Raw genomic sequence first — 25,672 nt, 5'->3', positions numbered from 1 at the left:
TCTAAGGGGTTCCTTGATATCTACCCGCTTGATTAGCTAATGGAGCAGTGTCGACACGAACCACTCCTACCTTTGCACAGAGAATCATATTTCTGTTGCCACTTTGACAAGGATGCCGCAAAGTGCTCCAGTAGGTCTGCGTAATGGTCGCCAAGAACCTGGCTCTGGAGATGTGCTGCGGACTGAAAGAACATGGACGAAGCCGTACGCGACAGTTGAGTCAGCTCTACGCTCAAATCCATGTAGGCTGTCCAGGACCGATGAGCGGGCTCATCCGAGTTCTGCAATAGCAGCCGCGAAGCAGTAACGGCTATGCTCTCTGGGAACACTGAGGGATAGCCCAACCTCGTGGCCGTCTGTGTCAAGTAGACGTATAGAAGCTTTTGTGCCCTGAGACTGCGGATTACTTGCAGTTCTGTTGACCTCGAAGCTTCGGGTCTTTGACTTGAAATAACCCCGAGCTCGTACGCAAGGTTATTGGCCATGCCCAAGAGCATCCAAGACATTCTATTTGCCCGCTTGGCGGGCTCAAAGACGTCGTCCTTCCACCTAATAAGAGGAGCCTCATCGTTCATCCTCCTACGGTTCACAGGATCATAACCAGGTGATATGAGTAAAGCATCCCAGCCATCGGTTTCCGGAGGGAAATGCAGGGCTCGGGGGTGCCAGTCCGAGATCAGCATCAGGCTCTCAACGGTCCCGATCGCTCTCGTCTTGGCTGTTGAGGTCTTTTCCTGGCCGAGCAGAATCCGTTTGATGAGCATCTCGCAGTGACTCCAGAGGCGTTGGTGGATATTATGACTTCGTGAAGTGCCGCCGGCTCCGGGGAGCATGAAGAATCGTGAGGCTATGGTGAGGATGGTGCAGCATAGCATGGCCTCTTCATGAATCAGGTGTGTATGAGCTGAGTGGCTTCGAAACTGGTCGACGATGACGGGCGAAAGAGGCTGTAGTTTCTCAAAGAAGCTGTCACTGTCAATTGAAGCCAAGAGGAAGGGAAACTGGGACTTACAGATCCATGTACGTGACAGCCTCTTGAGCTGTGAACAAGCCCTGACGCACGAAGCGACACTTATCCCACAGGTCCAAGGTGGAATCTTCGGGCTCTGACAAGGCGGTGATCGTGAAGCCCACCCCATTGAAACCTCCAGGTGTAATTTTTGGGCCATTGGTCGGCTGGGATGGCGTTGACGCGGCGACACTGCGTTGTCGATCGACTGCATCCGACAGGATATCTAGGGCATCGTTGGTGCCCGTCACAATGCTAGATCTCACTCGGTCGTAGAGAGAATGTCCTGTGTTGTTAGGCGATTGCGAGAACCCTAAAGCATCTCCCTGGTAACCGCCTAGCGACACGTCCAGCTGCTTCGGCGACGCGCCGGGCAGCTGGACTTCAGGAAGGGGATGCTGACGAGACGTCGTCGCCGTCTCCTGCTGTGTCCATTTGGGAGGCTCACGGTGCTTAGGACCTCTCTGGCGATGATCAAAACGACACTCTCGATGCTCCCTCTCACACTTGTTGCACGGGGGCTTGTCCTTGACGATGCACCTCGACTTGCGAGTTCGGCACGAGACGCATGCGACATAGCTCCGCTTGAAGGAGCGCTGACTGTTAGAGGGACCAGGACTCTCCATTGTGCGGGAACAAGAAATTCTGCCAGAAAGATCGGACCTTGCCAATTCGTTGTCGGGGTCAAGATCGCAGGGGAAGAAGTTGAGGGGTCGTATCCGGGGCCGCGAGTATCCGCGTCGGTCCGGCCCCATCCGGTGGGGTCCGGTCGACATGGGAATCTCAGGAGAGGAGGAGACGCCACGACCAGTCAATCATGTCTTTGAGACATTCATGTACAATCATGACGTCTAAAAAGTAAGCACAGGAGATGCGGAGAAAGGACCAGGAGGCGCCGATCGTCGGAGGGTCTCTCGAGCATGACGACAGCATCTCTGGTATAAAGTTGGCGACATGTGAACCTCCTACAAAGCTTCAATCGGATATCATCCAACGAAACACCACACCTCTTACAAACTTTACTCAGAAACAACATCGCCAACATGTCCAAGTCCATCGTCAACACCAACCCCTACCCCTTCCACTTCGAGGCAAGCCAATACCCAGCCGTCCAACCCAGCGGCAAGGGCGTTAAGGTCGACTACTCCAACTGCCGCGGAGCCACACCTTCTATCCAGGCTTCGAGGCTTCGCGCAATGATGCGCGAGGCCCACGACGACCCCTCCAAGATTGTCGCGCACGTCTGCAGCTACGATGCCCTAAGCTCGCGACTTTGTGAGGAGGCAGGGTTCCCGGTTCTCTTCCTCGCTGGATATGCCATGGCTTCGGCATTTGCGCTGCCGGATACTGGGTACATTGCTTATGGGGAGGTTGTAAATAAGATTCAGGAGGTTGCCAGAGCGACGACTATTCCTATTATCGCAGACGGTGACACAGGCTATGGAGGCCCTATGAACGTCCGTCGAACTGTTCAGGGGTGAGTTGAGACTGCGAAGCCGCGTCTAGTATCAGTGATGTTGACGGTTTGTGATAGGTTCGCGCTGGCGGGAGCGGCAGGCATCATGATTGAGGACCAGACTTGGCCAAAGCGTAAGACATTCCATCAAACCCAGCCCTCCATCATCTAACCCCTTATTCCAGGCTGTGGCCACACCGCTGGCAAGAGTGTCGTCTCCAGAAGCGAAGCCTACGCAAGATGGCAAGCCGCCGTCGACGCCCGAAACGAAGGCCAAGACATCTGGATCCTAGCCAGAACCGACAGCCTCATCCACGGCTATGAAGAGGCCGTAACCAGAGCCCGAAAGGCCATCGAGATTGGCGTCGACGCCGTCTTCGTAGAGGCCCTCCCCGACCGAGAGTCTATGGCCCAACTTCGCAAGGATCTCAACTTTCCCGTCTTCGCCAACATTATCGAGGGAGGAAAGACGGAGAACTTGTCGGCCAAGGATCTTGCGGAACTTGGATACTGCGGAGTTGCTTACCCTTGGACTCTGGTGGCTGCCAAGTTGAAGAGCATTCGCGAGACACTTGAGGGTGTCAAGGGGTCACTGCTCGTCGGAAAGCCCCCGGTTGTCCTGTCTTACGGGGAAGTGTGCGAGGGAGTCGGGTTCAATAAGTATTATGAGCAGGAGGAGAAGTATCAGTATGAGGGACGAACGAATGGCGCCAACGGTCACCAGTGGAAGTATTAAATGAGGTATCAAAGGAACAAAGGCTTGGAAGGGGGAATTGTTGAAAGAAATTTTGCGGGTTAAAGGGAACATGTAGAAATATCAAAGAAACGTCATGGTCAGTCTCACAGATTGCAGTGTTCAGGCCAGAGGTTGTTCAGGTCAAAGTCGATGGAACAACCCAGGAAGCTTTAAGAGTAAACTTGATCTGAAGAATAAATTACGACCCTTTTCTGCTCGAATGAATACAAGTAGTTCACTCCGCGTCTGTGTGAAACAGATGTGTAGGTTTCAACCACAGGTACATCAGACAGCCAGGGTGCGCGGCCAGAGCAAGCAAAGAACTTGCGTTGCAGAAACAGTCTATCTTCTATTCTTGAGGCCGACATAACTTTTACGATAAAACTATCATTTGCTTCATAAAGCAAGTTTCACGAAGTGCCCGTATGGGCTACACTCATGACTTTGGTTGTTGCAGAGGGCCAGTGCCGACTTGTACAAGAACCTGACCAGAGGTCTATCTTCCATGCCGACCCTCGCATGTAGCTTTCCCGATCAGTTTCAAAACTTGGACACCTGAAATGGTGACATACCCAGCCTCGAAGCTTCTGCAAACTCGCATTTGCGCCGTCTACCGCTCAGTGGCAGAGTTGTGAAGGCTGCAGTAATGTTAGTAATAGAGCACGCCTGGGACTCTTGGGCACACATACCTGATATCATCTTGGTCGATGACAGGCTTGTCCTCTTCTTCTTCTTGAACCTTGCGCACATTCACTGGGCCACTGTTGGAAACCAGTGTGAGCTTCTTTGCGTCCGAGCCCTCCTCCTCTACGTTCTTTCTCTTCTTGCCCTTGGCGCGGATCTCGCTGAGGTGCTCAAAGTAGCTCTCCGGCACATCTGTCTGGTACTTTCCACAAAAGACTCCAACTTCAAAGTCCTTGATCTGAGTCTCGCCATCGATGGCGTCGAGACAGGCGGCCTTGAGGTCATCCAGTGACTGGTAGATCAACTAAAGACTTGTCAGAGATGCACACTAGTAGATGAGAGGCGGGTTACCTCATCGGCGCCAATCTCCTTGGCGATCTCCTTCACAGTCCTATTGTGAGCAACGAGCTCTGCGTTGTTCGGTTAATAACCTTCCAGAAGCACATCTACGCGGTATACTTACGTGCGGGGTCGGCAAGATCAATGCCATACTGCAAGGAATTGTGTTAGCCACAGTTCTTCAAGGGTTGCTACTCGCTAAATTGAGAAGAAACTGTGCGGGTGCAGTCTGACTTACCACGTGGGGATGTGTGATTTCGGGAGAGCATGAAGCCAGGATGACCTTCTTGGCACCAGCTTCTCTGCTCATCAACACCTAAAAGTCAAGTTAGCCACTTATCTTATCGGATAAGATGCTCCCGCCAGTCCCAGAAGAGCATATCTGGGTACTTCGTGACTACCAGAGACAAGGTACGTACAATTTCGCGCGATGTGTTGCCACGGACGATGGAATCGTCAACCAGGAGGACAACCTTGTCCTTGAATTCGGACGCGATGGGCGACAGCTTTCGTCGAATGCCCTGTTGTCGTGCCTTTTGGCCCGGCTGTACCATTGTTAGTATTACCGACATAACCCCGAGAAGGGTAAGAGATCAACAAACCATGATGAATGTTCGGAACGTGTATCTGAGCAATTGATCAGCTCCTGATTTAATATTCAAGTTTTGGAGCTTCTTACCTGTTCCTGACAAAAGCATTGGAGAGTGGCTTCTGCAGGCGGCTGGCCAGGGCAGCTGCGGATGTGTTGCTAGTCTTGTTGACGGAGATTCGTCAGTTTACCCGCTTGCGTATGGAAACCCAACACGAGTGCTTACCTCGGGAATTGGAATAACTGTTCAACGCCGGTCAGCCAATCTGCCAGGGTAGACTTGTCAAGAAAGGAATTACTAACCAACATCGATCTCTTGGACACCCTTCTCGCCCAGCACATCCTTGACCCTCTCTGCGAGTCTTTCTCCCATGTTCTGTCGACTGCGGTAGATGGAGATTCCATCTTGGGAGGAGTCAGGCCTAGAGAAGTAGACCATTTCGAAAATGTCGGGGGTGTACGACTTCATCTCGACAATTTGTCGGAATTGGGGGTGGCCTCCCTTCTGGATGAAAACGGCTTGTCCAGGCAGAATGTCGACAATGTTAGTAAAGCCGAGCTGGGTCAAAGCAACAGACTCGGAGGCCATGAAGTAATCCATGGTTCCATCAAGAGTGGCAGAAGGTCGGGATCCAAGGCACAGGGGGCGGATTCCGTTCTCATCTCTGAAGGACATTAGTGACAACTCCAGAACACGCACGCAGATGGAATTACCTGAAACCGAGGACACCAAAACCGGTGATCATGGCAACACAAGCAAAGCCACCCTTGCACCTCGAGTACACTTCACGGAGGCCGGCGAAAATGTCGTCCACATTGGCTCGAGCCTTACCGAGCTCGTGCAGAGCGTGTGCGTAGACATTGAGGCTATCAAATCAAGGTTATCAGATGTCCAATGCAAGTTTACCGGGAAATAATGAGCTTACAGAAGTTCTGAGTCGGAGTCGGTGTTGACATGACGGTGGGCCTCAAGATCCAAGAAGCTACGGAGTTCCGTGCTGTTGACCAGGTTGCCGTTGACAGCCAAACTCAAACCGAAGGGGCTGTCTGTTGGAAGGGAGTGTTGTCAGTACACTGAATATGCGTCTGAGGTTGTTCCTGAGGTGGTATAACTTACTGACTACAACATGTTAGCTTCCATTTTTCAGCGATAGGTTGTCGGTCACTCACCATAGAATGGCTGGGCTTCAGAACTACAGCAGGAGCCGTCAGCAGATACTCCTTGAACAGCAACAGGAGACGCTTACGCAGAGGAAGTACCAGCAGTAGGGTACCGGACGTGAGAGATACCGGCATATCCGGGCAGGGTCTCGGGGATACGGGCTGGTTCCTGGAAAACCTTGGAGGCGAGGCCGTTGCCCTTCATCTGATACAGTCTTCCTCCCTGACAGACCGTGATACCAGCAGCATCTTGTCCACGCTAGTACGACCATCAGCACCATGATGAGAGTGACGGAAAATTGTGGGTACTCACATGTTGAAGATAGTAGATGCTCTCGTGGAGCTCGATACCAGCCGTGGTGGCTTTGGGATCGCCGAGCTGGGTTGAGGTGAGCCAAGGGTCTCATCAGCACGAGGATGGGGGTGGGGACTAACAAGAATGGCACTGATACCACACATTGTCGCGCAGGTGTATCGACTGTAACTCGAAAGAGGGTATTACCCAAGTGGTTGCGCAAACAATGACGCCCTTGTTGATGTTGCTCAACGCAGTGACCTTTTGTTCTTGAGGCGAGATTGAGATTTTAGTGGGCACTGAAAAAAGCTGCAAGCACCGGACACCGGAGGAGGGTGGGGCGGATGGGATGCCTCAGGCCCGAACCTTTCCACTGGTTCGGCGGGTAGTCATGATTGCCTTCACCAAAACTCTTTCGACACCAAAAGTATTAAAATTGGGAGTTAAATGGTTGTCCACCCGTGGCCTATCAATATCTAGTTGATTGTTGAACAAAGACAATGGCCCGAGAATGCGAAACCGGCAATTGGGGAATTTGTGTAGGTACGCCGATGCAAGCACCCCAATTGGGTCCCTGCCGCAGGGCAAGGGCCTATCGCGCACGGTGAACAAGATGGGAACCAGGATCAGAGATAGATAGCCCGAGGTCATGGACCGAAGGCGGGGTTGTCTCGGGCCAAGTTGGTTGGGGCGCGTGATTAAAGATTAGAGAGTCATGACAGCAACCCTCCAGCTTCCAATGTGCGATATCCCATTAGCAATCACATACCTGCCTAATTTTCTCGGTATTATCAGTGACTTCAGTGAGCTCCGGCTCCGCTTCTTACTTACAATACCCGAATTATCCTTCCGGCACACCCGTGATGCTCAATGGATGAGGACCTGTTGGAGAGGCTAGAACTGACTCGCGATCTCAACGGCCTCCGTTCGGGGGCGATTGGCCAAGGCGGGCCGGAGAATGATCCGCAGCCACCCGAGAGTGGAACACCAAAACTTGGCTAAACTCTGTCACCGCTATGGGAAAGAGGATATGAGGGTGTTCTACCATTGAGATCCATGACAAAGACGCCAAGAACATGGCCCAACAGACCTCCCAGAGTTGAATCTTTTAACCCATTGCCAGGGACGTTTTCTACCTACTTTTACATCCCGAGGACACACCGCAATCGAACACACGTTGCGATCTTTGTTGTAATGCGAGACCTCGTTTCAGTCAATGTTTCAACCCTTAGACATGGCTGAATCCCTTCTATTCTTCCAAAGTAGACATGCTGCATCAAGGTGAGAAAAGGAGGAGTGGTAACTCCGTCACTCTTCTGCCTGCCAACACCAACGAACTTTACTGGATGTGAGTCGGCCGAATTTTGACCCTTGGAAAACGTTTACCCGAGATGTAACAAGGCTTATGGTCCCTGAAGAGTACATGTGAACTTCTGTGTATCTTCAGTCGAACATCGCACATGACACAGCCTCTGAAAGCCAGGACTTTTCCGAGCCCTCGATTCTAGTTCGAGGCGATGCTAATGAGCCCGTGCCATGGTCGGATGCCTCGCAAAGCCATAGATTTGATTCGACCGTCCAAATCGGCGTCGGGATGCTCAGCCTTCTGCGGTCCGCAAGCAATGATCATGTCGTAACGCCTTTACGTTGATTCTTGTTCCACCTGATTGCACTGTGGCACGTCTCTTGGTGGCTGTACTTTCGGGGACTTTTTGTCGCCATGTTCCATTGGTGAGTTGGTTTGCGTCTTGGAATCTTGGTGGGCCCTTTTCCCTCTGTCCTTTGATGCCATCTGAGGGTTTGTTTGTTGCTTTTGTTGAGAATGGTGGCCTCGTGCTGTAAGGAAAGACTATTGCGGACTTGATTGTGACCAGAGAGGCTCGTTGCAGTTGTTGTGGACGGATATATAAGCCCCCGTAGGCTTCTCATTGAAACTTGAAAGTGACCAAGACATGTACAGCTATTCAGTCTTCGAAATTCTATACCCTCTTGTCATTACCATCGTGAGCAAACCTCATCACAAAGATGTCCGATCACCCCCCATTACCCACGCCGGAGGCACCTATCGGCACGCCATTGAGGATTCCTATGCACCCTCCTCCAGAAACCAACACCCAGCCCCTCATAAACAGTGCCGCCCCTTAGGTGCCGCCTGACAAGCTCAACTGCAGCAAGCGAGGGAAAATCCCCAGCGCGAAATGGGAGGAACACAAGGACACCCTTTATAACCTTTACATTGTGGAAGGGTTGACATTGGAGAAAACCATGGCCTTCATGGATAAGCACCATGGCTTTCAAGCCTCGTGAGTTGTTCTCTATAGATATTTGACTTTGGGTACTAAGACTTGCCAGAAAGACAATGTACAGACACCGTTTCAAGTCCTGGGGGAGTTCAAGAAGTTGAGGAAGGGCGACGTTCATAAAGATGTCGCTCGGCACCCGGGAGAGCTGCAGAACAGCGACAGCGAGGTCTTAGTTTCTGCCAACAGGGTCTCTGGAACGCGAGTGCAACGCTATCTAACCAGCACGGAGTGTCCATTCCGGAGAACACCACCAGTGCCGTACCGGCTTCCGACGCCAATGATGTGGGCTCGCCCATGGCCATGGGAACTCCAGCGAAGGCCCCAGCAGAGAAGGCACCTTGCGCGCTCCTTCTCCCGGTTGGCTTCAAAAGTCCCCTTGATGCACACCATTTTCTTCCTGGTGGGAGAATAATCGTTACCGATGGGCTTCGCGCCCTGCAAGCCGAAGTCATCCAGAAGATTTCAGATGGGCAGCTCAACGACGCAATCTTGAGACTTCGCAGTGCATTAATCAAGCTGCAAGACGTCTACACACTAACCCATCCCAATGTAGTAGGAACAGCTTGGCATCTAGTTGATGTCTATGCCCTGAATCAAGATATCCAGGGTGCAGACAAAGTCATCGACTGGATCTCCAGTGGCTACAGCCAAGAGCTGAGCCTCTTACACCCTCGAACCTTGTACCACTACCAGCGTGTCGTCGGAAAGCTTGAGGCCTCTGAACGAAGCAATGACGCCAGGTCATTGGGATTCCGTCTCTTCACTGCGATCCGGGACAACGCCCCGCCCACCAAAATTATCTCGGTCCTCCAACCCGTGGTATCTGACGACGAGCTCTCTGGTATCACTGATAGCCCCGAATTTCGGCTCATCTTCAGTGAGCCCTCGGACGTGGACCAAATGGACCAGCAGCTGAGGCTTGCTACTATCTGGTCTCTGGCCAGGCTTCCTGGAATGCAGCTGGTGGCGCAGAAGCTGATTTCGGAGTTTAAATCTCTTCCTTTGGACCTGCGAGGCCGAGAAGTAGAGGCCAGGTGCATCTACATCTGAGCTTTGGTCGATGAAAAGGCTCTCGAGACTGCCAGGTCGGAATGCCTCATCGCACGGAACATACTGACTCATCTGGTCCTCCACGCTAGTCCCCTGCGTTTAACAGAGCTCATCCCGCTTGCCAAAGAACTGCAGTACATGCACCGTATTGCGGAAGACACTTCTGGGGCCAAGGCGATGGGAAAATGGATACTGGACATGGTTCGAAACCGGATCTTGAAGCGGTTCTGGGGGGTTTACAGCCAAAGTAGAAATGTCAAACTAATAGATCACTTCCCAGGCATTGGATTGAGCTGCCAATACCGATTTAAGCAAATGGAGGCACTGCTTTGGTTTACTTTCGCCTACAAGGCCTCAATCAAGGTATTGGGGAATGACCACCCTACCTCGCTACGGCTTGAAAGGGCGATCAAGGACCTATATTACGATGATGGCAGAGATTTTTAAAGGGTTTAAGCTGTCCCGATAGTTGTCAAGTGTTACTGCAAGACAAGAAGAGAGAAATTAACATCTACAACGTCGTTTCCACTGTGAACCAAGAGTTGACTGGGAAACCAAACCACTGACTCTAATAATCATCTCCGCCAGAACATAACATTCCACTTGCTTATATGAGCATCGGCCCGTTATAACTGACAGGGAAAGTCCCATGCCTTGGCTTAAAGATGATGCTCCGGGTCCCACAGTTCGCCTCGAGAATCGTTCGACAAACGGAGACACAACACCTGAGACTTGGCACGGTTGGAACTATATTAATATGCTACTTGTTGCGATGTGGAATCCGCAAAGTACCACCGACCTCCTGGTTAAAATTTGGCCTAATACTTAATCAAATCTGATTTCTGTAGCTTTTCCGCTGCATCCATTTGAATACTTTGGGGTCTAGCGCTTGGTACTTTGAAGAGTTCAAGCGTCACCAGTGTTTGAGTAGCTTCGCAACCCTGCGAGTACAAACGCCAGACCAGGTACTCTATGTAGACACACCTGGCTGTACGGGCTAGCTAGAGGGTTCAAACTTCTCATTTACTATGTCTAGGCCCGTGCCGTTACGAAGAAATCCTGACAAATACCCAGCCGGGCTTCTGTATTGGCCGCGCGTTCCGCGGACGGAAAATCAAGGGGCTGGCCGCTACCTATGTAGACCCAGGTACCTGTGGACTACTTACACTGAATTGAATTTGACTTGACGGTCTGCCGGTAATTTTGAGCGCCATTGCTGGACAATACCTGATGAAAATAGTATGGACAATGTCGGAGTGTCTTCAGTTCTTCTTTTCATCAATGACGTCTGCGGGAGAAGCCATCGCCACACCAGCAAAAGACATTGTTATCACTTCATGGACGTCGTCAAAACTCAATGCCATGACGTAACAGCAAAAACCATGACTAGGTTAGAAAATGAATTCTATTCAGTCCCGCCAGCCAATAACTTTGGAGCATGAGGGAGGTTCCCTATCTTCAAGAACTCTGGCACTTTAAGTTTATCGATTGGCTCACTCCGGCCACGCATCTCTAACGCCATGCTCTGGAGTTCCTTCATCGCTTCTTCCCGATCTCCACTTGAAGCTCTAACAGAGCTTCTCAAGAGGGAAACGATCTTATCGGCAATTTTGGGAGCATCCTCATCCGGTATTAGCCAACATCGATGGCAGCCCCCCGCTCCCTCTGCTTTGTACGCCGCCATTACTCCTTTGGCATATGGCGGTACTCTTTCATGTCCCATGCCAGCCACGCTGGCCTCTGGATCAAGTTGCTCGAGAATTCCGTTGATCAGCCATGCGTGATTGACAACGAGAACGACCGCCACCACATTGACAAAGACCTGTCGTGGACAAGGCCTGACGCACTCGTAGCTAAGCTGAGGACTGTCGAGCATGATGGCCACCGGAATGTTGTCTGAGAGGGAAGCGCCAGCTTCAAGAAACAGCCTCAAGGTCTGTGAAATTTCTTCAGAGATTGTCCGGCTGAAGTTTAAGTTCATATCCCGCTGCCTGTACCACGAGACTCTCTGGAAAATTGTCCTGAGGTAGTGAATCCACGGGCTGTTCAAGGCATGGCCGTCTAAATTGGGAGCAGCACCCTGCTGTAATAGGCACCGAATCAGCGGGCCTCGCTCTTCCATCTTCTTATACCTAGCGTCGCCACCCCCTTGGCAGAATTGGTGTAGGAGCATATTCAAGATCACATCGAGGTCTTCCCTCGGCTGCATCCGAGGTATTCGACTGACAGTGTAGCTCACGAATCCTGTCAAGCCTGCACAGAGGAGAAACATGGCCTCTATGTCATTTAGCTCCTCATAGGCAAGTCCGCACCACAGCTTTCCGCTCTCGTAGGTCCTCTCGACGGCTGAAAGGAGAGCTGTTGGAGGAGAGCCATCCTTGTCTACAGTATGGTTGGCTGGAAGTAGGAACGAGCCAAGCTCGGCGGATCCGGTGGAAGTCGGCCAAATGTGACACCGCAGGAGACAAGCCCTGACGAGTCTCGCCCGGGCCTCGGTTGTTGATATCTCGCTCGTCTGCCAGAGATTCCGCCCGTCCTCACTATCAAGGAGATAGTCACGAGCTGTCCGGTGGATGAATCTGACCGTCATGTCTGCGTGGTTCTCCAGGGTGACATCGTCCCCGGAGCTCGCCCTGGAAAATTGGTCTGAGATTTCAAGAAGCCCGGCTGATCTGGTCTCGACCATTTTGGAGATTTGAGAGCACTTCATATTTAGGTCGGTGACAGGAAAGTTACTGCCGGAGTCCAGCAATTGATCCAAGGCAGTCGGATTCATGGTGGCAGCCATTAGCTCAAAGATGGACACTGACAAGTGCCTTGTGCAAGGAAGGAACTCGGAGTGTTCAAGCCCTTCTGGCCCGTATTCTGCCGCAAAGATAATGTTAAAGAACCACGAAGTGGACTTCTGGTAAATCTCACGGTCATCATCTGACCTCAACCACATGTCCTTGTAGAGTGCTTCCAGATCTCTTGGCATCGATTCCAGTCTCTGCGTGAGCTCCAAATCAGAATCGCCATTCTCAATTCCTCTCACAAGGCTCTTGGAAACGAGAACAACCCAGAGGAACACCCCATCAGCTTTGTAGATGATCGAATATGCCAAAGCGTTGATGTGTAGTTCTTGGTCTGTCGGTGAGATAGCTCGGCCTAGACATCCCGCAGCATACTTTCTCATGTCACTTTCCGTCAAGTCCTGCATTCGCAAGTTTGCGTGAACCTGTAGGTGGTTCTGCAAGACCTGTTCTGGACGGCTCGAAAGACAGAGTTTGACCCGTGGTCCCGAGAGCCTATCCAGGAGGAAGAGAAGGTCGTGGTAATCCCGCTGAGGTGTGAATTCGTCCAGACCATCGATGAAAATGCAAATTCCGCCTGTGAACTCGGACATGTAGCTTTCAAGAAGACACTCCAGTTTCTTCGTGTCCCAGTCCGCGATTGATGACGGCTTCTGGCGGATTTCGCGTGTCTCATGAAGGTAGTCCATAGCCACTTGCCGGTTCTCACAATACATCTGGTACATCAAGGAGCATAGTAGGCCTTTTAGGTTTTGTTGCATCTCTGATCCAGCTTTCCAGAAGTAATGCGAGAATATCTGGACTTCGGGTTGCCACTTCCTCAAAAGTCTCTTCGTCTTGGGACTGGATGAGACGAACTTCATCAGAGTGCTCTTCCCTGAACCTGGTTTACCAGAGATCCAATAAATGGGCTCATTCGATTCCAACCAGCCCACAAAACTATCCCAGGGTTTTTTCCTCCATTCAGAGCGAGGGCTCGGCGAGAAGCCAGCTGCGGGATTGCCGCCATTATCCGTTTCATCTGGCGTCCACTTCGAAAGGAGAGATTCCTTATCAGGCTCCTCGAAAATCCAGCGGCACGTTTGAGGATAATTTCGATTGATCTGGTTCTTTCGTTCCTCCATGTTTTCGAACTTGAGGCTTTGCAGCAGGCACTGATAGGCAAATTCCTCATTTTGCTGGTCCATCCATTCCTGGAACTCATCAACTTGTCGTTGTGCGTTGCTTTCGACAGCAGCAATGTGTGTTTGTAACAGTTGGGCGTTCTTGGACGATTCAGATTTTATGCATTCTTCCACCCGGGTTTGCGCGTTGTTCATTGCCTGCAATAGTTGATCTCGTGTTTCCACATTTTCCTGGGCGATCATATTGAGCTTGCTTTCGTTTTTTGAAGAACACTGCTGGATTGTGTGTTCCAGGAGGCGGCGTGAATCAGCCAAAGCGCCTTCCTGCTGGATCGTAGAGGCATCGACTCCATCAAGCGTCCTCACAAGAAGCTGGGTGTTCATGGTGGATTGGACGTTTCTGAGGCTCGTATCCAATTGTTCCAGGCGCGACTTTCGAAAGAGTGTCTTGAATCCGAGCAGAATGCTAGCTCGGACTCCCTTCTGGCCATCTAGAGACGAAAGATTCTGCATCTCTCGGGCCAACTTGTTTGCGACCTCGAGGCACTTTTCTGCTGTGTCCCGGAGAGCTAGATCATCACTTGCAAGAACGCCACTGCCTCTGTTCAGATTATTTTTCAGCGTCTCGGAGATTTTTGACAGTTCCAGACTGTAGTCGCTAAGGGTAGGGTCTGGCTGTCCGTCTTTGTAGATCTTCCTGCAGAGCGAGAGGGTCTGTCCAGCGAACGTTGTCGTTTGCATGATGCTGCACGCAAGCCCAAGGGCTGCCAGAGGCTCGAGGCCAGACATTAAAGGGGCTCCGAGGAAGACAAAGGATGCTGCCGTTCAGATTGTTTTGACTGAAGTTGAAAGAAGGGTCGTGATGTGAGAGAAAAAGAGAGCGAATATGAAAATAAGGCTCTCAGCTGTACAGCTGTGAGCTGGCTCATCTTGCAGGAGCAGGGGTGTCTGTCGTTGACCAATGACAATGAACTCTTGGCTTTGGCTTTCTAAGAGGACATGCCGAGTCCCCAAGTACGGCTACCCAGAGCATCTTTCCGCGAATTCCATGCATCTTTGCAACAGTAACAGACAGTCCGGCTAGATCTGGAGGCAGAATATGTTGCTCGCAGTAGCAGTAGCGCGCCATAAATACCAGACCACGGATGATAAGACAGGCGTGAAGGTTATGAAAGTCCAGGTAAGATCGAAAGTTCGAAATTTCGAACGAGAGATCGAATAATGTGAGCGTGAAATTTTTTCGCGGGTCGGTCAGCCCATATGCCGTGGCACAGAGTGGTGTAGGTCAAGAGTCGGGTATAATTCCCTCAAAATCCATCAGAGTAGAAGAAGGTTCGACGTGCCCTATGAGCTTCCCTATGGCAAAGAGTAGAAGAAGAAGCACAACTATATTGCCGGCCTTTCTACCAAGAGCTCGCAATAAGAAAGTCGTGGTGAAGCTATCACGGCGGAAGCCGTTGAAGCACCACCAATCGCCGATCGGAGCGGAAAGTGGGGCCGCTCGCCGAGCCCGCCGGACGGATTTTCTCTTCTCCCTCTGAATTTTGGCGATAGCCATCGGCCCACCACGGACGACCCCTCGAACAATGACTCAATTCGCACGAGTATAGCTTCCCCGCCCTTTCTTTTGCGATCATGGTGCTCCCTCTTGGTCGCGGAAGCTTCGCTCTGCGCCGCGGGGCATGCGCAAGCTCCCTGACGCTACTGCGGGCACGCCAATGCCTGCCCCAGCGCTGCTATTCCCAGAGCTCCGACCCAGAGGCTAAAGCTACAGCTGATGGGGCGATCAACGAGACCTACAAGAAGGATATTCTGGGCCTCTGGGAGAAGTGTATGGCTCCCGCATACTCTCTGCGCTCAATGGCTAACACGCGTCAGACAGCAATGCCGATCTACCCCTCAAGAACGCCAGGCCTGGCAAATACTCCGGGTTGCTAGGCAAGAAGAGGGCCGTATCCAAGAGCCTCATCTTTGCCGACCTCACGACCTCATCGGGGGAAGTGATTCAGCTCTGCGCCGACGCCGCGAACGACCCTGAAGCCCACGCCCTCTTGCGTGACGTCCCCGCCTTTAGCCCCGTCCTCGTCGATGTGATAAACGAGACCCCGAAGAATGAAAGTGTCGGGGAGCCTTCGTCCGCTTCTTCCAAGCCTACCGTCTCCCTCACGAACCTCCGAACCCTCAACAGTGTCCCGAAGGACCTCATCGTTACGAAAGAAGTCAACTTCCCACCGCACAAGCGACACTACCAGATCAAATTCCACCCAGAGCTTCAGGCACGTCTCAAGTTCCGGTCATGGCTCAAGGCAGAGCTTACCAAGGGGCTGCTGAACAAGGGATTCATCGACGTTGAGACACCGACACTGTTCAAGTCAACACCCGAGGGCGCCAGGGAATTTCTCGTGCCGACTCGCCGGCGCGGCATGGCGTACGCCCTGAACCAGAGCCCCCAGCAGTACAAGCAGATCCTCATGGCGAGCGGCATCGGGCAGTATATGCAGTGGGCTCGCTGCTACCGTGATGAGGACTCACGAGCGGATCGCCAGCCAGAGTTTACACAGCTGGATATGGAGTGGTCCTTTGCTGGCGCGGCAAAAGTGAGGCAAGACGTCAACGACATTGTTCTAGATGCTCTGGAGGCTCTACGGCCAGCGCATAGCTATAAAGAGATTCGGAAGCAGCGAGTTCCCGTATTGACGGAGATTCCTGATGGCCCGCAGCCATCAGATGAGCCTCTCGCCCACGAGTTCACGACGATCAAGTTTCAGGACAGTATCGCTTCTTATGGAACCGACAAGCCTGATCTGCGCATCCCTAACAAGGTACAGTTTTTGCATGTGTCATGTCAATACCTGCCGCTGACAATTTCAGGTCCATGCTATTCCAGACCTCGAGCCTTATCGTCAGTTCGTCAGCATGATCACTGATCTAGAAGACCCGCTGGTCGAAGCCTTCACGTTTCCACTAGAAAATTGTTCTCCACAGGAGGCGCGTGAGTTCGTCATCAAGTTTATGGATGATCTGCCTACGGGACTGGCAAACAACCCCAATGGACAGCCTTCAGTGCTAGTCTACGACTCGAGTAAACCACTCATGGGCTTGAGCTCCGTCGGCTTCGAATTTGACGCCATCTTGGACCTTGTGTCTGAGGGCAAGGAACTCAACGACGGTGACCTTATCGTCTTCCAGGCCAGGGAGAAGCCCCAGGGTCAGTACTGCAAGGGCTCCACCAAGATTGGCGAGATGCGCAGTGCGCTCTGGAAGGCCCTGGTTGAAGCAGAGTACATGTCGACGCCGAAACTGGGCACCCCTGGCTCACTGCAGTTTGTGTGGGTGACCGAGTTCCCCATGTTTAAGCCCGTCGAGGAGGGTGAGCCAGGTCAGGAGGGCAGCGCCGGCATCGCAGCATCCCACCACCCCTTTACCGCGCCCCTTTCCCAGGCCGACCTCGAACTCCTCTTCACAAACCCCCTCGATGCCAAGAGCGCAGCCTACGATCTCGTGCTCAACGGTGTCGAGGTCGGCGGCGGCAGCGAGCGTATCCACGTAGCCGAAGTTCAAAAGTTCATCATGCAAGATATCCTAAAGGTGCCCAAGAAGCGCATCGCCGATTTTGCTCACCTATTTGAGGCCCTGCAGTCAGGGTGTCCTCCTCACGCCGGTTTCGCCCTTGGCTTTGACCGACTCGTCGCGCTCATGACGGATACGTCGACGGTGCGGGATGCCATGGCGTTCCCCAAGACGATGAAGGGAGAGGATCCGCTCGTCAAGTCGCCGAGCAAGCTGACAAAAGAGCAGCTTGAACCTTATGGGTTGTACCTCCGGGGTCAGAAGGATTCATGAGGAACCTTCCAAGACGGGAGGATTTGGATAGCGCCTTGGCCTCCAGTAGCTGAGGGTGTAACATCGCAACTCACTAGAAATGTTTCATGTTTAGGCTGGGAGGCGAAGTATATACTGTATTATAAGTGTAGACAAGTGTACCATAGAGGCGGTGTTATAGAACATGTCACTCAATAGTAGATGGTCAAAAGATGAAGTAAATATGTTAATGAATTGATGCTTGTCTAAAAAACAGTTCTGTGCTTCGCGCGTCGTTAAACCGTTGCATTATGCCCTATGCCCAGCCAGTTCCGGCAACGACCTTCTATCGTGTTGCTCGTACTCTAATGCCCTTGGGTCCCCAAACTCCGATAATCATGAAAAAAATGTGTACGCCTTTTCGCGCGAGGGGGTATCTCGAAGGTCGTGATGTTTGTTGTGTTAAGCTTAGGCCATGATGAAGCCGAAAGCAGTGGCGCCGAGGGCAACCAGGGCAGCGACGGCACCAGCCTGACCGCGCAGGCTCACGGCAGCGTTGTCGTCGTCATTGTCGGTGCTGGTAGCAGCCTCGTTCACAGCGCTGCTGACACGGGAAGCAACGCTGCCAGCCTTGGTGGAAACCCAGGTCTCAGCGGCGTCGATGGCGGTGCTGATGTGGGAAGCCTTATCCTTGGCCCAAGACTCGGCCTCGGAAGCGTGCTCCTGACCCCAGCTCTTGACATCAGAAGCCTTGTCCTTAGCCCAGGACTCGGCTTCAGAGGCGTGACCCTCGGCCCAGGTCTGGGCGTCGTTGGCCTTGTCCTTAGCCCAGGTCTCAATGTCGTCGCCAATGTCGCGGCGGACCTCGGGGGCCTGGGTGATGGCGGGAGCGGCGTTGTTGGCGGCGACGAGGCCGGCAGCGGCGAGAACAGCGATCTTGGTGAAGAGCATGTTGATGGTGTTGTGTGGTTGGTGGTGTAGAAGATGGAGGAGAGTGTTGGTTGTTGTTGAATAAGGTTAAAGTAGAAAACCTGGGGTATTTGACTGTTGTGTTGCAATGAACTGAGATGAAATCAAGATTAGAAGGGGCATAATCTCCCTTCATATATACCTGCGCGGCGGCGTGTTTCAATTTTGTTTGCTTTCCCTGGTCATCTCATTTCGCAATGTGGCGGGGACACAAGTTGCGTCAATGCCTCCACTAATTTTCAGCTACCGTTGTCACAGCCATTAGACACAGCCAATCACGGCTTCTCCCTTTTGCAGGGGATCTCCAGCTTTGTTCGTCCCTGCCGTCGATCGGCTGTGGCTCCGCCTAGACTGCGCCATGCCAGGCCATGTCATCACCGCCTGCAAGAGTCCGACTGTCAACTGCCGTCTTATTTTCCCTGCCAGACAAAAAGATCCACAGATTTACCTGATTTGTCTCGGTGAGTGCGCGGCGAGAGTGGCAAGGAACATGCCACGAAAGGGCAATAGACATTCCCGATCTGGAAGACTGCTGCACAGCCAGCCACGGTAATGCATCAACGGTTCGGTTAAACTGTTGAGTTAGAGTTTTTGGTCGTTGCTATTTTGGTTGCAACGCGTGGCTGGCAGCCACACTGGGGCGCAGGGAGACGTGGCGACGCCATTTATTGATTGGGCTGGTGATTCCCTGCCTTGGGACGGGACGCGTTGCCCCGTGCAGAGGGAGAGGCCTCCTAGACAGCCCGAGAGAAATGATTGCGTGGCGCCAAGAATTCAGTGGTTTCAATTGAATTGCTTCGCAAACTTAGTTTTTTTAGTTATGCATAATGTGAATAAGGTATGTAGGTGTCTCCATTTGCGCACCTATCGTGTGGTCGACAAGAATCTAATCTGCCATGACAAGGGCCATGGTTTTGCGCTAAGGCTCTTGCGATAGGGCAGTAACAATGTCGCACTAAGCTAGTTCGCATCTCAGATAGTGCTCTAGCAATTGGCCAGGGTGGGACCCATGGAGCAATGTATAATAACCTTGCCAAAGGATCTCAAGCATGAACTCTCATTCTCTTGGCTACGTAGGTTCCTAGCTCGATAACCGCTGCAAATCATCCAAAGCAGTTTTGACCTGAGCCTTCCGGGAGCTCTCCAGGCTGTCTGCGTTCGCTGACGGTTCCTCATCGACATCTTTCAGTTCAGTTTGCACAATAGCCAGAACATGGCGAAGGCCAAGTGCTTCCTCGTCAGCGTTAGCGTATGCAACAGCAGTCCGTAAGATGTTCTTAATTGTCCGACCCTACACAGACGTCGTCGGTCAGAAATGTTAAATTGTCTTAGAGAAAGACAGAGACCTTGACTCACGTTGAGCTTCAACTTTCCAAGAGCTTCAAAGGCAGCAGCCGTCCAGGAACCGTCCACCTGCACATCTTTATTTTTGACAATCAGTCGCTCCCAGATCTTGGCCTGGGCCTCGTCTGACAGCTCACCGTAGGAAATTGTGACATGGATTCGACTTTTGAATGCTTCATCAAAGTCTTGCTTGCGGTTAGTGGTGAGGAACAAAACACCCTGGAAGTATTCCATCTTTCTGAGAAACACTGACTCCCTCGCATATTAGCTTCAATCACGTAATTCAAAGGGACTTAAGGCAAGCTCGAGAGCCGTGCGTACCTGCGACGATGGCATTCCTGTCCATCTCAGCCGAGTTTCGTTTGCACAGGAGCACGTCAGCTTCGTCAAGCAGACAGACGGCATCCCATCTCTTCGTCAGACGGAAAATTTCATCCAGCCTCTTCTCCAACTTTGTGACCTCAGTGCTCAGTTCTCCACCTGATATGGAATACAGGGGACGCTCAAGGTAGTCGGCTACGCCTTCTAAAAGATCCTGTAAGCATTACTGGACCACATTCGACACACAACCACTCACCAGCTGTCAGGGTCTTTCCCAGTCCGGGATTTCTATGGCTTCGTTAGCCTATGTGCATCTGATCCATGAGCGAACAACGTACCCGTGCAGAAGGAAAACCAGCCCTTGGCCCTTGCCAGGGACCACATCGTCAAATGCAGTTGAGTTGGCCTTGTGACCCTTCACCAGAGCTTGGACGAGATGCTTCGTAGTTGCCTCCAGCTGCAAGGATTCAAAAGCGACCATGTTCCAAGCAACTTCCTGAAGTTGATCGCTGAGTACCCAAACCCATTCCTTTTTATTGAACCCAAAGGCAGGAACTAGGGCCGGGAACAAGAGATTGAAATCTGCCTTCGAGACGTTGAAGATTTCTCCTACCGCCTCGGACAATCCAGCTAAATCGTCGAGGCTGGGCTGAGGTGGGTCATGAGACTCCTGTGAATTCCCAGCACTCTTGAACTCCATGAGATCCACATTATCGTCAGAATCATCCTCGGGGGCATCAGAATCGGAACTGGGTTCCCTAGGGTCCCCGACCCTAGGTGGCCTGGTCCAGGGTCGAGGGGGAATTGGTGGTTTCTGTTCCGTTCTAGTAAGCACACCCCTTGCCTTTACCTTTGATTTGGATTGCTTGTGCCTGCTGTGGAAACCCACGAGTTCAGTGGGAACCACTTGGCGCTCACTCAGAAACGACTTGTAGTCAACGACCACGCGGTCATCAAGCTGTAATGCACATTAGCTACCGACCGGACCTGCTGCTAATACTCTCCCTCTCTGCCATATTTAGGAAACAATAGAACTTGCCTGGTTGGCATGCAACATAAGGTTCTGTTCTGTATCGTAGTCGCAGAACTCACTGTCCCATCCAAGGTTGGCATATGTCTGTGAGGCGAATAACGACAGGTCCTTTCCAAGAACCTTTTGCAGCCTCGTTGCCCTGGCGTGCAATGCCTTCTTCAACAAGGGTAGATCCTGGTAGTTCCTGATTGGGATCAAGAGCAGATCTGAGATCTTGCACACCTCCATTCCCATGACTGGGATACGGCAAGTCTGTCGAGTAAGTCCAGGGGAGGAGCCGTCATACCCGATTCTGAAGCCAGTCACCTCCCAAAAATATCCCTTCCAGTCCTGCTTACTCGACACGTTGCGGCAAATCCAACATTCACGAAGTTTCCCAGCACTGAGGACCACAAGACTGTTCGGGGGGTAAATCGTCCAGAGGATGCCGCCGACAACGTGGCCTTCCTTGGAGTACCTCTCGTGATCCGCGACTGTACTTGCCATGAGTCCATTCTTCAGTATGAAATCATGCAAAGCCCCAGCCGCTTGGCGGATATCCTCGCTTGTGTTCTTATCTTCCACTAGGGACCTTATCTCGTCGCGGTAGAAGAATAGCTCAGAGAAGGGGCTTGGAAGCTTGATCGGAAAGGCCTGAAGATTAGTGTCCTCGTAAGAGTCGACAGCGATCTTCCGGAATGCTTGACAGAGGACCTCGGACTGGATTTCCAGCTCAATTCGGACCAAAACGGAACTCTTTTTGTTCTGTTTCCATGTCCGGCGAAGAACGACCGCGTAGTCTCGATACGTTTGGTGCTTCTTGGTGCTTCTGCGCTTGTTGGGAAGAAATCGCTCGGTGGGAATGATTTCAACGTCACGGCCATTGAGATCTTCGGTGTGGTACTCCACGATATCCACAAAGCCCTTGGTTGGAGCAGATTTAGTTGGCTTGGGCTGGGTCTGTATTTCGGTCAACGGTTTCAGATTCGCATCTTTACTAAATGTTGGTACTTGTTTGGATCATACCATAGCCACTGTTTCTTCAATCACAGGCTGGGTGGTTTGAGGGGAAGCAGGCTGAGTGGTCTCTGGGTCGCTGAACAAACCAGGCAGAGCAGCCTGGTAGTCCCCGAGCGACATGGTTACAGAAGGTTCTCGGATAAACAAACCATTCAGTTTGTGCGTGTAAACAGGTCGTAAAGAGTATATGCTTAAAATTGAGACGATGGGCTAATTGTGAGGTTTCTTCAGCTTAGGTAGGTAGGCCCAGTTTGCGAACTTGACCAGGCGTGGATGCGATCTTGCGTCTTGAGGCCACACCCACACGAAAAGTGCAATGATGCGCATTTTTGAGGCCTCCCAATATTTTGATATATAATGGTTGACTAATAAGAAGGGGTTGCAGCTGTTCTGCGGTTGATTTGCACTTTCAACATGTCCACCCAATCTCCCGTCAAGGAATGACATGGATGGATGCCCAGACAGCACTCGGTTGCGCAGCCTGCAGTCCTGGGCAAAACCAGGTCCAATGGCAGTGCAAGGTTAGAGAGTATATCACTCACAGTGAAATTCGCCTTACGCCCGAGTTGTTGCGCCTGAGTTGTTGACTGCAGAAAGCGGCCCAGAGCCTCATTCAGCTCCAAGCGAGCCCCGCTCATCCCTTCGACGCCCCTTTCAACTCACGCGCAATACGTCTGCTCTCGATATTTTCAGAATTCCTTCTCTATTGTAGTACTCTCAAATTTGTCTAGCACCCAGTTTGTAGGACGACATCTCACCATGGATCCCGAGTCTAACACGCAAACCTTGACCCCCTCGAACAACAACGAGGCTCAGTCTGAGCAGGACCCTCTCGCAAGCATCACCAAAGATGAGGTGATGGAAGCTGTAAACAGGCACAAGAGCTTCTGCACGCCTTCAATTGCACTGGGGGTTGAGGTTACTGATCTGCCGAACTTTGACGACATCACGCAGTATGAAGTGAGCGAGGAGGCCCAGGAGCAACTCTGGGCCAATGAGGTCGCTCGGCTTCTCGATGTGATCACCAGCCCTGCGCCTTTGGCTTTCGAAGGAAGTTCGGCCTTCGCTACCGACTCGAAAAGATCGTATGAGGTGCTCACCGCCATGGCAGACCATGTCTGGCAAGCTGTGCACATTGCCATTTATGACGGCGAGAGCCTCTTCGCATTGCACTGCAAAGATCTTTGCAGGCTCGAAGACCTGAGAAGTAGCCGACTTATCCTTGACCACATTTGCGACAAGGAGGAAGAAGACGGTGCCTTCGGCGACTCCGGCCAGGCGACACTGCCCCATAGCCGTGAGGACTTCTTCAACTTCGTTAACTACTGTACAGCCGTATTGGCTCGAGTGCTGTGCGCCGCGGTTGACGGAAAGTCCTTTCACATCAATATTGTTGCTCACTTGGCCAAGATGTCCACTAAGGTCAAGGTTGTGTCAACAAGGTTGCAGGAATGCGCCCAGACCGCCATTGATTATGGTATTCCTGATCGAAAGATTCCTGTGCCGAACCAGTACGATATCCGTGGACGACAAGGCAACAATCCAATGATGGGAATGGGTCTCGGAGACATCAATCTTGACTTCGAGCCACTACTTGAAAGTGTAGGAGGCTTACGAGGTGAGATTGCGGCAGGGGAGTCTCCCAGCAAGAAGGATTCCATCAGGCACGTTTACTTCTTACAATGTAACAAGTATCGAACTGGCATTCTTGGCGCCCTCCGCTTCCTTCTCGTTTCTCTACGCGGAACAAACAACCTGATGAGCAAGTCGGTCACGTCGTACGAACTCTGCTCAATGGTCTATGGCACGGGTTTCGAGCGCTTTCGGACACTGGTCTACCAAGATCGCGAAAACAATTTCTCTGGAACCTCCGACGTGTCGATGATCAACTGCGCTAGAAATTCGTTTGACCTACTCGATAAGACCATTCGGCATGTTCAAGGCTCAGCATCTCCATGCGGCCTTCCGCGAGCAACCACACTAGGCGGCTTGAGTGGCATGGACACTCAGCTCAAGAGTTTCGACTCCAGGAACAGTTCGGTTGGCACTCGGATCTCCTGGAGTTACGGAACTGATGGGAATAGTAGCGGGAGTCTGCAGACGCGCTACCCCGTTATGCTCATGTCCATGAGCCAAGTCATCACTGTCATGATTCCATTGATCATGACAAGACCGTCGATGGTGTGCTTTGTGAGCGAGTTCATAACCATAGCCATTTTCGCCGAGTTTTTGGATGAGCGGGAGAAGAACCCAATCAAACCGCGCGTGGTCGGCATGTACACAGCCTTCTTTTGCCTGACGACGGCCGAATATGATGCTGCGCAGCGGAGTCGGGGACCGGAAGAGCCTGGGTCCCTTTCAAAAGCGTTGATGCGGCGCAACAACTTGCTCGCCGGAAGGCAACTTGCCGACATCGGGCGTGAGAAGAGCTTTGCTTTTGATCCAAACAGCGTGACGTGGCAAGCGCCGCCAGATGGTGACGACCAGACAACGCCAGAACGAATTCAACGTCACCAACGGGAGCTCGACAGCTTTAGCAACAAGATGAAAGCTTGGGTCTTCGAGGAAAAGGGCGTCATGGTACGCTGCAGGCTCTATGTCTGGACGCTCATGCTCCTCTGTGCCGTGCTCGTTGCCGGCGGAGTGTCCATTGGCGTGGCTGTCGGGGAGCGAATTACCGGCGTGGACCCCTTCAACATCACCACGTACTGCTGGGTACTGGCCGCCTTTGTACTACTCGTGGCAAAGAGCGTCCGCGTTCAAAACTGGCCGTGGAATGACTTCCTCCACGGGCGCGTCTTGTGCAAGAGCGTATCGGAGCTATCTTCGGTAACAGGTGTCAATGAGCAGCTCATCCTTGCCAAGCTACTACAGGATGAGTCCATCTCTGTCCTCCAGACGCGGGGCCCATTCAACATAGTGTTCACCCGCAAATCGGAAGACGGTTTCTCGATTGACAGGCCGCTGAGCACGTGGACAATGTTGCTAAGCGGGCTGATCATGATCGAGGTTGAAGTCGCACGTGGGAGAGGTCTCATCTGCCTCGACCTTCGCAGGGGAACTAAGTTTAGGATTATCCAAAATATGTGCATTTACGAACCCGAGGGCAATGAGTCTATTCACTGCCCTCGTCTGCCTGATGAGAAGGATCAAGAGACCCACGGAGACCCAAACAGGATCCGACTTGACAAAGGCAACATGGTTTGGCTGCGCGCTCTTGGGTTTTATGGGAACAAGCATGCCAAGTTCGTCTGATTGGTTGCGTCGATTGGGGAGTTGGAGCTTGATGTTGGTGAAAGTCGACAGGGATGGCGGAGGCCGTTTGCCTCTCGGGTCAGGCCCGGTCCGCGGTCCACAGGCTTGATAAGATGAACAGTGGTCAAGGTTTGTCGGCTCTAGACAGCTCTGAGAGAAGTGTTGACAATGGTCACCTAGGAACGCCAACAGTGATGCAATGCTAGCTAATGGAGCTACAACATACCTTCTCCTGACTAAAAGTACACACCAGAGCCAGCAGAGGGGGGTAGGACTGCGAGCGTGTGCAAAGTAGTATCTGAATGTCATTGCGATAATAAAGTGAGACCGCGTGACAGCCAAGTCTCAAGACCAATTTCACAGGTTCGAGTTCAATGAACTTGCGCTTAGGATGCATGGAAGTTAATTGCAA

At 52.1% G+C, this 25,672-nt stretch overlaps 9 protein-coding genes across 9 annotated transcripts; 4 read left to right on the top strand and 5 right to left on the bottom strand.

The window, feature by feature from the left end:
- Window positions 1-32: 32 nt before the first annotated feature.
- Window positions 33-1,635, bottom strand: LRP88_09191 (Zn(II)2Cys6 transcription factor domain-containing protein; the record flags this gene model as incomplete). The annotated part of the gene is made up of 3 exons (XM_083245681.1): window positions 33-947; window positions 1,013-1,071; window positions 1,146-1,635. 3 exons carry the CDS (start codon window positions 1,633-1,635, stop codon window positions 33-35), a joined length of 1,464 nt encoding a protein of 487 aa, XP_083100175.1.
- Window positions 1,636-2,052: 417 nt separating this feature from the next.
- LRP88_09190 (Pyruvate/Phosphoenolpyruvate kinase-like domain-containing protein) lies at window positions 2,053-3,201 on the top strand (the record flags this gene model as incomplete). Its single annotated transcript, XM_083245680.1, has 3 exons — window positions 2,053-2,486; window positions 2,544-2,599; window positions 2,651-3,201. The coding sequence occupies 3 exons, from the start codon at window positions 2,053-2,055 to the stop codon at window positions 3,199-3,201; spliced, it is 1,041 nt and encodes a 346-aa protein (XP_083100174.1).
- A 610-nt stretch (window positions 3,202-3,811) lies between these two features.
- Window positions 3,812-6,433, bottom strand: LRP88_09189 (amidophosphoribosyltransferase; the record flags this gene model as incomplete). Its single annotated transcript, XM_083245679.1, has 16 exons — window positions 3,812-3,839; window positions 3,891-4,189; window positions 4,237-4,295; window positions 4,349-4,376; window positions 4,463-4,540; window positions 4,644-4,769; window positions 4,827-4,851; window positions 4,904-4,977; window positions 5,040-5,056; window positions 5,117-5,478; window positions 5,528-5,680; window positions 5,740-5,860; window positions 5,984-6,006; window positions 6,061-6,233; window positions 6,288-6,353; window positions 6,410-6,433. The coding sequence occupies 16 exons, from the start codon at window positions 6,431-6,433 to the stop codon at window positions 3,812-3,814; spliced, it is 1,656 nt and encodes a 551-aa protein (XP_083100173.1).
- A 2,123-nt stretch (window positions 6,434-8,556) lies between these two features.
- Window positions 8,557-9,622, top strand: LRP88_09188 (uncharacterized protein; the record flags this gene model as incomplete). Its single annotated transcript, XM_083245678.1, has 3 exons — window positions 8,557-8,572; window positions 8,626-8,738; window positions 8,795-9,622. 3 exons carry the CDS (start codon window positions 8,557-8,559, stop codon window positions 9,620-9,622), a joined length of 957 nt encoding a protein of 318 aa, XP_083100172.1.
- A 2,046-nt stretch (window positions 9,623-11,668) lies between these two features.
- Window positions 11,669-14,279, bottom strand: LRP88_09187 (uncharacterized protein; the record flags this gene model as incomplete). Its single annotated transcript, XM_083245677.1, has 2 exons — window positions 11,669-11,683; window positions 11,850-14,279. 2 exons carry the CDS (start codon window positions 14,277-14,279, stop codon window positions 11,669-11,671), a joined length of 2,445 nt encoding a protein of 814 aa, XP_083100171.1.
- An 894-nt stretch (window positions 14,280-15,173) lies between these two features.
- LRP88_09186 (aspartate--tRNA ligase MSD1) lies at window positions 15,174-17,381 on the top strand (the record flags this gene model as incomplete). Its single annotated transcript, XM_083245676.1, has 3 exons — window positions 15,174-15,369; window positions 15,417-16,360; window positions 16,410-17,381. The coding sequence occupies 3 exons, from the start codon at window positions 15,174-15,176 to the stop codon at window positions 17,379-17,381; spliced, it is 2,112 nt and encodes a 703-aa protein (XP_083100170.1).
- A 426-nt stretch (window positions 17,382-17,807) lies between these two features.
- Window positions 17,808-18,290, bottom strand: LRP88_09185 (uncharacterized protein; the record flags this gene model as incomplete). Its single annotated transcript, XM_083245675.1, has 1 exon — window positions 17,808-18,290. One exon carries the CDS (start codon window positions 18,288-18,290, stop codon window positions 17,808-17,810), a length of 483 nt encoding a protein of 160 aa, XP_083100169.1.
- A 1,099-nt stretch (window positions 18,291-19,389) lies between these two features.
- On the bottom strand, window positions 19,390-22,125 carry LRP88_09184 (ATP-binding protein; the record flags this gene model as incomplete). Its single annotated transcript, XM_083245674.1, has 7 exons — window positions 19,390-19,599; window positions 19,665-19,900; window positions 19,974-20,177; window positions 20,230-20,261; window positions 20,312-20,931; window positions 21,001-21,945; window positions 22,012-22,125. 7 exons carry the CDS (start codon window positions 22,123-22,125, stop codon window positions 19,390-19,392), a joined length of 2,361 nt encoding a protein of 786 aa, XP_083100168.1.
- Window positions 22,126-22,764: 639 nt separating this feature from the next.
- LRP88_09183 (uncharacterized protein) lies at window positions 22,765-25,260 on the top strand (the record flags this gene model as incomplete). The annotated part of the gene is made up of 1 exon (XM_083245673.1): window positions 22,765-25,260. The coding sequence occupies one exon, from the start codon at window positions 22,765-22,767 to the stop codon at window positions 25,258-25,260; it is 2,496 nt and encodes an 831-aa protein (XP_083100167.1).
- Window positions 25,261-25,672: the final 412 nt, after the last annotated feature.

The sequence above is a fragment of the Fusarium phalaenopsidis genome, assembly GCF_050370095.1.
Source record: "Fusarium phalaenopsidis strain FUZ10S chromosome Unknown contig_32302, whole genome shotgun sequence".
In the NCBI taxonomy this organism is placed as follows: domain Eukaryota; kingdom Fungi; phylum Ascomycota; class Sordariomycetes; order Hypocreales; family Nectriaceae; genus Fusarium; species Fusarium phalaenopsidis.
This window is presented reverse-complemented; position numbering and strand designations above follow the sequence as displayed.